Source organism: Plasmodium gallinaceum (genome assembly GCF_900005855.1).
Source record: "Plasmodium gallinaceum strain 8A genome assembly, contig: PGAL8A_v1_152, whole genome shotgun sequence".
In the NCBI taxonomy this organism is placed as follows: domain Eukaryota; phylum Apicomplexa; class Aconoidasida; order Haemosporida; family Plasmodiidae; genus Plasmodium; species Plasmodium gallinaceum.
The window spans coordinates 225,545-238,885 of NW_021628316.1; the positions used below are offsets into that span (position 1 = coordinate 225,545).

Sequence of the window (13,341 nt, forward strand, 5' to 3'; positions counted from 1 at the left end):
TTCTTAAAATTATATAAAATATAAAAATTATAAGAAAATAAATAAGATAATTTTATAATTCATTTAAAAAATATATATATTATAGTTATGATGTTAAAAAATAAAAGGGAACTTTATAATTTACGTGTGTTATAAAAACAAGTTTGAGTAGAATGCATTTTCATTATTTCACTACTCGCGGTAGCAAGGAAGCATATTAAATAGAATTATGAGCATTTATTTATATGAAGTTATATTCTAGTCATGGTAATTTATTTAAAAAAAAAATACTAAAAAAATTTAAATATTAATTTAAAATTTAATTACGAAAATTTTTGTTACGCGTTTTTATGTTAAAATCAACATCACTATATGTTCTTAGAATAATTTTTTTTCTGTTTAGGTCAGAATCGGATAAGGATATTTCTTCTGTTAAAGCTTTTCTTATTTTTTCATTTTTTAATTTTGTTTTTACATCTGTAGTGTTCTCTTCTTTATTTTCATTTTCATCATTATTTAATCCCACTAAATTTAATATATAGTCTTTGTTTGCATAAAATAAATAGGTACAAACTGAAATTAATGTTAACATTTTGAATTTTATTAAAATGTGTAAAAAAACTTTTTTTTTTTTTTGTTTCTCCTTTATATCTTTTACTTTCTTAAATGATAACTGTGCTAGTATTATATATTAAAATGCCAAAATAGTACAATTTATCATGTTGTGGTTATAGTCATCTGTTTATTTTTTTCTTTATTTTTCTTGTCTGCATTTATTTTTAACTTTTTATTTTAAATATAAAAAATACTCCATTTAACTGAAGATTTTTTAAAAAATAATATTTTAGTAATATTCAAAATAATAAAGTAAAACCTATATTCAAATTTTAATAACTCTCTATATGAATGCAAAGTTTAATTCATTGAAAACTTAAAGGGAAAATATAAGAGCACATAAAAAAAAAAAAAAAAATATTTTTATAAATAAATATTTAATTTAATATATATTAGGTTATTAAATATAACTAATAAAAAAAAAAACAGAAGATAAATATGAAAAAAAAAGATCATATATAAAACTCTTCATTCAAAATTGTGGAGCAAATAGTAATCATAGTATATATCTATGAATAAAGTGTACAACAATATAAAAAAAAAAAAAGTTAAGTGAAATTTATATAAATGAGATGAAAATACTTTACCAATATTTTATTTTACATAAAAATGCAAATTTTTTCATTCAAAAGATTTAAAGAAAAAAGGTTCATAATTTAAAAAAAAGTATATTAAAAAAAAAACAAAATAAAAATTTGTTACATAACAAATCCATTTAAGAACAAAATACACATTTTTTTTCTTTGTTACTTTATTAAATTATTTAATTTTTATAGAACAAATTTTTACAAGGACTAAAAATTTGCTACCTTTTTCTCAAGAAAAAGTGTTTTATTCATTGCATGTTTGCATATTTTTTTTTAATAGCTAAAAAAGCTATTAAAAAAAAAAAAAAAAAATTAAATATTTTATTAAATTCATTTCATAACGTAAAAAGAATTTAAACAAATTTTTATTAAAACCATTTCGTATATATTTTCATTAAAATTCTAATTAAAGAAAATTTTAATATAAAAAAAGATAAATATATTTTTTTCTATAGTTTTATATTAAGAATTTTTTTAATTAAAAAATGTAAACAGCTTTAATTAGTATAAAAACAATTAAAAAAAAAAAGGAAAAAAAAATTTTATTTTTATATTAAAATATGAAAATTTTATGTATTTCATCATCTTAACATAAAAAAAAATATATATCTATAAGGAATTTTTTATTATAATAATCATAACGTCATATTATGTATTATTTGTTCAAAAAAAAATAATATAAAAAAAGCAGTACCCACTCCATTATTAAATTGCATGCTTTGTAATTTAAAAAAAAAAAAAAATAAAATAAAAATGCGTCTTTATATAAATTTTTTCATTCAAGGAAAATGGGTACAAAAATAAAATTTAACCAATTGTGTTTCTTAAAACTCACTTTTTTTTATTTTAATTTTTTTTTTTATCATATGCCTTCATCATAAATTTCTTCGTGACCAACATGTGGATTTTTTTCTAAAGGTCTTTCAATAACCCATCGGGGTGGATTCATATTTCGTTCTGATTTATCCACAGGCCAATCAATCAAACAGTCATGCCTTTCTTCATTTGGAATTATTTCTCCTTCAGATACTGATGGTCCCTTTTTTATTTGTTCTTTTCTTTTTTCAATTTCTTTAATAAATTTCTGTTTTTTATCCCATAATATTTCTCTTTCTTGTTTTGATTCTACGCTTTCTGGATCTATATTATATTGTCTATGTACATCCTTCCTATATAACCATTTTTTTGTTTCCTCTAATTCTTCTGTAGTACTTTTGTACTTATTCCATGGTACATCAGTATACCTATCTTTATCCATATAAAACTCCGGGTTCCTAAATTCTTCATCAATAGTTCCATCATCACATGTATGACAATTATGATATAAAGCATTTTCTATATATTGAAAATTTTCTGACAAGTAATCTATAGTTTTTAAAAGAGCAGTTTTAGGTGCAATAGATCCATCTGTATGCATTTCAACAATGTTAATTTCACCTAAAATATCTAAATTAATTCCTCTTCTTTGACCAGTGAAACCAAAAAACTCTACTGGAGTACAACTACTACTAAAATGAATAAAATTATCTTTACATATATCTCTATTTCTTGATTGACTTCCGTATTCAGGCATTACATATTCTTCAATGCTTTCTATTTTAACATCCATTTCTAAATAGCTTCCTGCAGAAACGGAACATATATATTGATTTTTGTTTATGATTTCAACATTTCCAGGTAATTGCATATGTCCAGCTACTACAATCATTGGTCCCTTTATTCTAAACTTTCCAGTTAAATAATTATCCATATCTACATCCTCTGGTACATTTTTAAAAGTTATTTGTCTTAAGTTCTGTGCTATATCAAAAAAATTTTCCCTAACACCTACAATACAATAAAATTCATGTTTCATATTGGGGATTCTTAGAGCCGTAACCCTCCCACCTTTCAAATGCTTAATTGCTACTCGTCTAAAAGCATTTAGAAAAATTGGAGATAATTCAACCTCATGAGAATGCATAAAAAAATAAGTATATGCTCTTCCTTCATGATATTTTACTGGTTGAATTTGTTTAAATTTAAAACCAAAAGTTTTTGGGCCTCCTTTTTTTGCATCAAAATATGTTTCATCTAATAAATTTTTATCTAATTGATATGAATCAATTAACGCTTTTTTCTCTTTACATAAATCATCAAAATATTTATTATACGTACGAAAATCATAAACTTCTGGTTCATAATTCATTGACTTACCTTCATAAACTTTTATTCCCTTATATATATACGGAGGCAGTTCACACTTTGTTCTATCTATTTTATCAACTTTTTCTAGATCTATTTCTTTTAAATTCTTTTTTAATTCATTATCATATACATTATATCTATGTTTTCCTTTTTGCTTTTGTTTTTGATTGATGATTCCTTCATAATCATCTGAATTTATATTATCATTTAATGTATCAAATCCGTTATATATACTTTCTTCTCTTAATATATCGTATTCATCTTTATTTTCATCGTTGAACTTATCAAGTCTGCTACCTTTATTTTCATTATCTAATGCTCCGGATCTATAATTGTATTTATTTGTAAATTTTTTCTTTTTTATTTTTTCATTCTTGTAATCCGTGTTGAAATATTTGTTTCGTATATTATTATCTAAAAAATGTATAAGAAAAAAAAAAATATTTGTGAAAAATGTAAAAGCTTAATTTTTTTTGTTTTTTAATTTCCAATTATTTATTGGAGAAACTTTTACATATTTTTCATAACTATTTCTTTTTATCGTTATTTTCATGAATAGTATTAATAAACAATATTTATATTATTCTTAAAATATTTTTCTTTTTACTTTTTGGTAAGGTAATTACAGGTAAAAATGCTTGACTTTTTTTTTTCAAAATTAAACAAAATAACGAATGAAAATAAAAAATTGTCAAAAAAAAAAGTAATAATAATAATGGCATTATATTTTCGTAATCATAGGATTGAGAAGTATGTCTCAAGTTTTTTCATTTTTTATTTTTTAGAATATATGTATAGTAACAAGTGTTCTAACAAATGACATATTCTGTTATTAGTTTATTATGGAAATTAAGTGAAATTAACTTTTAAATAAACAGAAGAATATATATATATACATATTTATATTTTCAATAAGCATTTCCTAATAAAATGAATTTCCTCTTTTTTAAAATTGAATATTTTATTAAATAATATTTATAGTTTATATATATATATTTATATATATTTCTATTTACTCAAAATTTTCTTGATCAATTCTCTTTTGTATACATTTATATTTCCCACCTAGTTTTTTTTAATTTTCTCCTGAACTTTATCTTCTTAATAAGAAAAAAATATATTTGTAAAGGTTGACTTTCTTAAATTATATCGAACAAAAAAAAAAAAAAAAAAAAATTTCAGAACAATTTGTTATACTTATAAATAAATATATGCCTTATTTTTGTAATATTTTATTATATATATATTTTTTTTTTTTTTTTTTTATTGCTTTTATACATTTTTATGATAATTTTTTATTATTTCTTAATTTTTTATCTGATTTTTTATTCATTTTTTTAATTTTTCTTTTTTTTTATTTCGGTAAAACTTTGAAAAAGTTCCTATTTAATATAAATTGTTAGATGTGTGCAATAAAATTAAAAAAAAAAATTAATATATTAAATTTATTATAATATTTGTTGATTAATATTTTTATTTAATGAAAATATAATCTACTCTTATAAATTCATGTAAAATTCAAATAATTTTACATTTATTAAAGAAAAATAAGTGTATGTTAATTAATATTTTTGTTTTTTTTTTTTTTTTTAACTAAAAAAAAAAAAAAGAAAAGTAATAATTAAAAAATTATATATAAATATTATTTTTTCTGTGTATCATTACATCACTTAAAAAACATATTTATCTTTTTTTAATATATTTCATTTAAATTTCATTTTTTTTTAGATAAATTTTATGTAATTTGTAATTTATTTATAGATTTTTATGTTATCTACTTATTTTTTATATAGCATATATTTTCTTTATAGCACTTGTGTATTTACGGAAAAAAATTTTAAAAGTGTATGTAATCTATATGAAATAATAAAAATTGCATTACTAAAAAAATATTAACTTATTTGTATATTTAAATATATAAAAAGGAAAAAAAAAATTCTTATTTATACATAATAATAAAATATTGTAATGTTGAATATTTTGAAAATATCATGAAATAGTATTTCGTTTTAATATCTAGTAAATATAATTATATAAAAAGAAAAATGTTTTATTATTTTCTTTTATAATTTATACTTTATGGAAAATTTTAAAATTTTTGTTATTATTTAATATATTTTTTTTTACATATAATTATATAAAATTATTGAAGTTTTTTTTTCTTATTCATCTTTTTTTTTTTATTAAATATATACATATATTATATATATATATATGTGAGAAAAAATAGATAATGGATAATAGAGGAATTAGAAAAAGAAAAGATGCAAAAGACATTGATATAAATTTACAAAATGAGGATGTGTTTATTAAAGAAGTTACGAGAAATATAAGTTGTAGTAATAGTTTTACAAAAATAGGAAATGAAAGTAAAAATTTAACATCTCTAAATATAAAATCAAATTTAAGAAGAAATTATTCTAGTGACAGTAGAAAATCAGAAAAAAAAAAATCATTGGGAATATTTAATAGTTCTAACATTAGTTCATTATCTAATAATTGTATGAAATCTTTTAACAATATGCTAAGTAATATTAATTATAGCATGAAAGGTACAAATAGTAGTAACAACAGATCAAATATTTCAAATAATATATTTTGTGAAAATCAAGTCAGAAATGTAAATTATCCAACTAATGTAGATAATATGAATAGTTTAAAAAATATCCAAGACAAAATAAATTTAAAAAATAATAATGAAAATATGGATTCTGGTTTATTTAATAGTTTTTATAATTACTCTTCTACTAAAAATAGTAAACAAAATGAAAGGTATATTAATAATGATAAGAAAATTATGAAAAATGATGAGGTATATATAAATTTTAATAATAAATTTAGTAACAGTTTTAATAGAGGAAATAATGAAAAACAATCCATTGGTATAGCAAATAGCAAACATTTAGAAAATGTTTTAAATAATAAGGAAATATTAAATAAAAAATATGACATAACTGGATTTGGTAATAATTATATTAATGAAATAAATCATTTAAAAAATATAACAAATGATCAAACGTATTTTACCTGCCTTGATAATTTATTAAGAAATCATGGGAATATAGATTCTAATGAAATGATAAAATATAATGATAAAAATATAAATTGCTTAAATGATATAATATTTCTGGATATATATAGAGCATATAATATATTAAATTATATGCAAAATAAAATTAATGTTATTATTTTAACCATTAAATTTATTGGAAAAAAAATAAAAAGAAAACATGTTCCAGAAGAAGTAGTTATATCTTTAGAATTTTTAAATTTCTGTGTTAAAAATTTAGGATTATTTTTTGTTAGATTTATTGATGAAAATTTCATGAAAAAAATAGGAAAACTATTAAGAACAACAACATTAAAAAAATCCATTGCAAAAAATGTGAAATCGAAATTGTCTAAATTTCTCATTGTTCCAGTAATTCATCCAGGGGTAGCAACTGATCCCAGACTTCATTTTATAAAAAGAAAAATTTTATTTATGCTTCAATTATGGCATGATTCTTTTATTCTTCATCAAAATGTAGCATCAGCTATATTTTCAGAATATAAATCTTTAAAAGAAAAAGGCGTCACCTTTCCAATTATTAATAAGTCAGAAAAATTTTTTGTTAAAAATGCCGAAACATCTCCATCATTTTCAGATGATAATATTTTACATGAATTACCACTAAATTTAACTCAAATAAATAATATTATGAGAAGTTTAAAAGAAATTCAAAATATCTCTCATGATGAAGAAAGAACTAAATGTATTAACGTAGTTTTAAATTTCAAAGAACGAGTTATACAATGTATTAATAAACTGTCAGATTATAAAGGAAACACAAATGTTTCTCTTACATTAAATTCGCTTCTTTACATTAATGATCAAATTGGTATCTTAAGCAAGTTAGAAAAGGAAAAAAAAGAGAAGGAAGAAGAAGAAGAAGAAAAAAAAAAAAAAGACCAAAAAATACAAGAGAAAATGGAATATGAAAAAAAAAAGAAAAAAAAAAAAAAAAAAAAAAAAAAAAAAAAAAAAAAAAAAAAAAAAGATAATTCAGAAGTAGATAATATAAATGAAATAATTTTTAATAAATATGATCCATGGAATAATGAAACAATAGATAAAAATAATGAAGGATGTAAAACTGATAAAACCTTTCTTAATAAGTCATTAGGTAGTTTTAGCGATACTTCCAATGGAAAACCATTAGAAACTATATTTAGTAATGAAAATATATTTTCATTTTTTAAGGAAGATAAAGAAAAAAATATAACAGTTAATGAAAATAATTATACTTATGATAAATATAGTGCATTTAATGAATTAAATTTCAATAATGATAAAAATAATATTTGTATTAATGGAAATAATGAAATGGATATTTTCAAAAATAATAACCAAGAATATGATAAAAGGAATAATCTATTTCATGTTAATATGGAAAATGAAGGAAATTGTGAAGAAGTTGGAAATAGTAATATTATTGTGAATAATCAAAAATATAATGGAAAAATATCAAAATTAGATAAAATGAATAATAGTGATATTAATATAAATGAAGTTAATGTTTTAAATTCAACTAACCATATTTCTGTACAAAATGAGGAAAACTCGAAAATTTATGTTTCTAAAGAATGTAATAATAACAATGTTAACCAGTTAAAAAACTTTGATAAAGGAATCTTAGATATCAACATGACCAATAATGATTACAATAAAAATGAAATTGGAGAAATTAATTATAGTTTATTTGATTCAGCAAATAAACAGAGTTACAATAATGAAATAGAAAATTATAATGTAAACACTTTGAATGAAAGACATTGTAACTTTGAAAAGGGTTTTTCATTTAATAACCCTAATGAAATTTCAAAGGGTATTGAAAACAAAATTGCAGGAAAAAATAATTCTGATTGTTGTATTAAAACAGAAAATAAGTATATAGATATTAGTTGTGATAATATTCAAAATTTAAACACGGACGAAATTAAAGAAAACATTATAGATGATGTAAGTTCATTTAATAAAAATCATAATGATTTAATTGATAATTTAATAAATAGAGAAAATTCTATAGAGGGTGTAGATAATTTATATAATTCAGATAAAAAAAATGAAAAGAAAATTGTGGAAAAGGATAAATATAGAGGAGATAATTTTGATGAAAATAATTATGATTATTTATTCAAAACATTTGATTTCAATAATTCTGATAATATTTGTCATAAGGTGGATATAGATAAAAAAAATGATATTTTAGAAAATACAAACGAAAAACGAGATGATATATTCTTGAAGGATGAAAGTGAAAATAAAAATGAAAGTAGCACATATTTTACTAAAGAAAAAGATAATATAGATGTATATAGGAAGAATGAAAATAATTTAAGTGATGATAAATTTATAGAACAGAATAATAAAGAAAATGCTAACATGAATAAGAGTATTAAAAATGTTCATTCTATAGAACAATTAGAATGTAATAGTACTGTTTTAGGTACACATAATATGAACTCACAGGAGGAAAAAAAAGAAATTATTTTTTTAGAAAATTATGATAAAAAAAATTATGAATTTCCTACAAAAGAAATTAATGATGAAATTACGAATATAAACAAAAGTATTAACTCCATAAATGTTAATGTTCAAAATAAAAATAATTCTACATGCATTGTGAGAAATGACAATGATGAAGTTAGTTTTAGAGATAATTTTAATTATGATGAACAAAAATATAATTCAAAATACGATAACACTTTAGAATATCAAGAAGAATTATATTCAGAAAATGTTGAACTTAAAACAAATGATGATAATGATAATAATGATAATAATCTAGAGAATTTTTCAACAATTAAAGATCCAAATAGTTCTAACAAAAAGGCGGATGATATAAGTAACGCCGACTCAAATGATATAAATTTTGATGAAATTGATGAAATAACTAAAGCATTGGATGATATAAATGATAATTTTGAAAATATGAATATTTATAAATTTGATCATTAAGATAATTTTTTTTATAAAATTATGTTTCAAAATAATTCATGAATATTACTTTTTATTTTTTTTTTTCTTTTTTCTTTTTTTTTTTTTTTTTTTTTTTTTTTTTTTTTTTTTTTTTTGTATTAGTTTTGAAAGACAATTTTTAATAATTTCATAATTATTTTTATTATTCTGTATGTATATATATATTTGCAGAATTGCTAATATATTTATTTGTTATTTTTTATGTATAGACATATTGTTTAAATTAAAAAATTTGAACAAATTTTTTTTAATGAAAATAAAGTCATAAATTTTTAAATTTTTGAAGTTAATTTTCTTTATAAAACAAAATAATATATTTTATTTTATTTTGTTTTATATCTTTTACTTATTTTACTTTTTTTTTTTTTTTCACATTAACACACTTTAATTTTTATAATAACTTAAAAACTTTTAAGTTACAAATAAAGTTATAGTATAAAAATAAAACAATAAAAATATATAATCAAAAGTTAAAATAATTATATAATGAAATCAATAAATATAAAATAAAATTAAGAAATATTAAGCAAAAAGAAAGAATAATAGAAATAAAATTTGAGAAGTTAAATATTTTAAGGTGGACAGTAATAGCAGTATATGAGTACTTTTTTTTTTTTTTTTATAAAAAAAAATTTCAATTTTTAGATTAAAAAAATTTAATCATTTTAATTGATATGACAAGTATCATGAAGTAAAACAAATTCACGAACTGAACTACCAAATCTTAAAATATCTGTTTCTCTGAAGGAATAAAATATATATATATGTATATATATATATATATTAAATGAACAGGTGATATAATAAAATATATATAAATATATATACATTGATTTATTTTAATTTTATAAATACCTCAATTCATAAAATTTATTTGGTTCAATTTGTTCATTGTTTAAATATGATCCATTTGTACTATTTAAATCTACAAGAAATGGTAAAATTTTATTTTCATGCCTTTTAAATTGTATAACTGCGTGTTGTTTTGATATACTAATATTATTTAATTTTATATCTGCAACTAAATCCTCTTTTCCAATTAAATAACAAGATTTCTCATGTATATGTAGTATTTCTATAAAAAAAAAAAAAAAAAAAAAATTATGCAAAATATGAAAAAGTAAATATTAACAAAAAATAATAAATTGAAATTTTATTTTTCATAATTTATCATATGTTCATGTTTACACTTCAATCTTTTATTTTTTCTTTTCCCTTTTGTTTTTATTTACTAATTTATTATTTTTATTTATTTATTTTTTTTTTTTTTAATTTACTTTGAGGTTCATTGTTGTTACAGTCTTTAAACATATAAAGACGCCATTTTTTATCTGGTATTTCAGCATCAACACTTTCAGTATATTTTAATTCAATACCATTTTTGTAATTTTTATCTTTTGCTAATAAACCAGATGGATTAAAATTTTGCTTTTCTTTAACTTCATTACTTATTTTTTCTCCTTGCTGTTCTTTTTTATCTTCTTCCTTACTTTTAGATTCATTTTCCATATTAATTTTTTTTAACTTATTATTATTATAATTACTTTCATGATCATTTTTAGAAATGCTTGATTTATAATCTTCATTTTCTCTTATGGTTTTATTTACATTATTATTTTTCTTTATTAATTCTAAACTATTTTCACTCTTATATGATTTATCTCTTAAATTTTTTTTATTATCATTATTATTTGAGGTATCATATTTTTTTAAATTTTCTAAATTATTTTTTTTTTTGAAACTGCTTTTTTCTTTTTCTTCGTAATTATATTTTCTTTTATTATTTAAAATTCCGTTTTCTTTAGTATTTTTTTTAGATTCATTATATCTATCTATATCATATATTTTATGTTTTTTGCTTATCGTCTTATCATGTTCTTCATAATTATCTTTTCTAATGTGTAACTCATCTTTTTCATATTTTTTATAATCATCTTTTTCATATTTTTTATAATCACTTTTTTCATATTTTTTATAACAGTCTTTTTCACGTTTATTATAAGTATCTTTTTCATGTTTACTATAAGTATCTCTTTCTTGTTTATTATAACTATCTTTTTCATGTTTATTATAACTATCTTTTTCATATTTATTATAACTATCTTTTTCACATTTTTTATATTCATCTTCTTTATTATGTTTTTTATTGTAAGAACTACTTTTTTTATATTTAATATTATACTTATCTCTATAATAATCTTTATTTTTTCTTTCTTCATTATCATCAACATAATCTTTTTTATTTCTTTTTTTTTCACTTTTTTCCCTTTCATTACTATATTTTCCTATTTTTTCATACTTAGTTTTTTTGTTGTCATTCATTTCAGAGTTATTTTTATTCTCTCTTATTTCATTTTCGTTTTTTATAATTTTTTTTGATTTACTGTTTTTATGATCATATTTTTCTTTATCATAGATTTTTTCTTTTTTGTTATTATCATATTTATCATTAGATATTTTTCTTTCCTTCAAATCTTTATCTCTTCTATTATTAGTATTACAGAAAAATTCGTCTTTTTCATTCTTTTTATCTGTAAGTTTTTTTTCATATTTGTTTTTATCATATTTTTCATCTCTATCATAATTTTTCCTTTCATTTTTTTTTTCTCTTTCATCTTTTATTTCCTTTTGACGTATTTTGTATTCGTAATTTACATTTTCTTTTTCATTTTTATAATTTTTTTCATATATTTCATTTTTTCCTTGATTTAATTTTTCTTTAATTATTATTTTCTCTTTATTTTTGAGTTTTCCTATTTCTTTTTCCTTTTCATAGTTTTCATCAAATTTATTAAATTGCTTATATTTACTTATATTATCTATTTTCGAATTCTTTTCGTTGGTACTTTCATAGCTCTTTTTTTTATCAATATGTTCACAATTATTTATATAATCTCCATTATTATCTTTTGTTTTATGCTTTTCTTTAATTTTATGTTCTTTTTTTTTAATTACTTTGTTCTGTGTATGTTTACTATCATAATTTTTACTTTTTAACAGATCATTTTCATATTTATTTGAATTTTGGCTAGTATGTTTCTTACTATCTTTTATATTTATACTATTATTATTATCGTTATTTAAATTGTTTACTTTAATATTTTTTTTTTTATATTCTGAATTATTTAAATTGCTTTTATAAGCATTATCATTTATATTAATAACTTTATCTTTACTCATTTTTAAATTTTAAATGTATCCTTTATTATCAGTTATTTTATCATCTTCATTAATTTTTTTAATACACACTTTTAATAATTATATTCATTAATTTTTTTTATTTTTAATTTCTCTTTTTATCAGTTTTTTAATTATTTTTTCATAATATTCTTTATAGTTTTTTACAAAGAGGTTTCAATATCACTTAATATATAAAAATTTAAAAATTTTTTTTTTTTTTTTTTTATTTATTATTTTTATTCTTAATTAAAAACTTCTATTACCTTTTTTATAATTTTTTTTATTGTAAAAATTTTCAATTTACTAATTTTTTTTTTTTTTTCACATTTTAATTTTTATAGAACTTCAAAAATATTTAAAATAAAAAAAAAATAAAAAATGCAAATTTTATATTTTTTGTAAATATGTAAAGACATATAATCAATCGTACTATGGTTTAATAAAAATATTTTATGATATTTATTATTTTTATTTTTATAAATACCAAATTAATTTTATTTTTTTTTAGGATAAAAATATCATTTACAATAAAAAATTAAAAGAACAATTATATTTCTAATTTTTTTTTTTTTTTTTTTTGTTTTTTAAAAATATAATTAATTTTAATATATTTTAAATGTATTAAAAGTTTCAGTTATTATAAATTTATTATATACATGGATATATATTGACTAAAAAATAGTTAAAGGTAAAAGTTTTAAAATAATATAAATTATATTTATATGTGTATAAAAAAAAAATAAAAAAAAAAAAAAAAAAATATAAAATAAT

At 18.4% G+C, this 13,341-nt stretch overlaps 4 protein-coding genes across 4 annotated transcripts; 1 reads left to right on the plus strand and 3 right to left on the minus strand.

Moving 5' to 3' along the window:
• Nucleotides 1-298: 298 nt before the first annotated feature.
• Nucleotides 299-571, minus strand: PGAL8A_00503600 (conserved Plasmodium protein, unknown function; the record flags this gene model as incomplete). The annotated part of the gene is made up of 1 exon (XM_028673852.1): nucleotides 299-571. One exon carries the CDS (start codon nucleotides 569-571, stop codon nucleotides 299-301), a length of 273 nt encoding a protein of 90 aa, XP_028530264.1.
• A 1,472-nt stretch (nucleotides 572-2,043) lies between these two features.
• Nucleotides 2,044-4,090, minus strand: PGAL8A_00503700 (DNA-directed RNA polymerase alpha chain, putative; the record flags this gene model as incomplete). The annotated part of the gene is made up of 2 exons (XM_028673853.1): nucleotides 2,044-3,782; nucleotides 3,976-4,090. The coding sequence occupies 2 exons, from the start codon at nucleotides 4,088-4,090 to the stop codon at nucleotides 2,044-2,046; spliced, it is 1,854 nt and encodes a 617-aa protein (XP_028530265.1).
• A 1,511-nt stretch (nucleotides 4,091-5,601) lies between these two features.
• PGAL8A_00503800 (conserved Plasmodium protein, unknown function) lies at nucleotides 5,602-9,369 on the plus strand (the record flags this gene model as incomplete). The annotated part of the gene is made up of 1 exon (XM_028673855.1): nucleotides 5,602-9,369. One exon carries the CDS (start codon nucleotides 5,602-5,604, stop codon nucleotides 9,367-9,369), a length of 3,768 nt encoding a protein of 1,255 aa, XP_028530266.1.
• A 686-nt stretch (nucleotides 9,370-10,055) lies between these two features.
• PGAL8A_00503900 (fork head domain protein, putative) lies at nucleotides 10,056-12,570 on the minus strand (the record flags this gene model as incomplete). Its single annotated transcript, XM_028673856.1, has 3 exons — nucleotides 10,056-10,131; nucleotides 10,246-10,465; nucleotides 10,668-12,570. The coding sequence occupies 3 exons, from the start codon at nucleotides 12,568-12,570 to the stop codon at nucleotides 10,056-10,058; spliced, it is 2,199 nt and encodes a 732-aa protein (XP_028530267.1).
• Nucleotides 12,571-13,341: the final 771 nt, after the last annotated feature.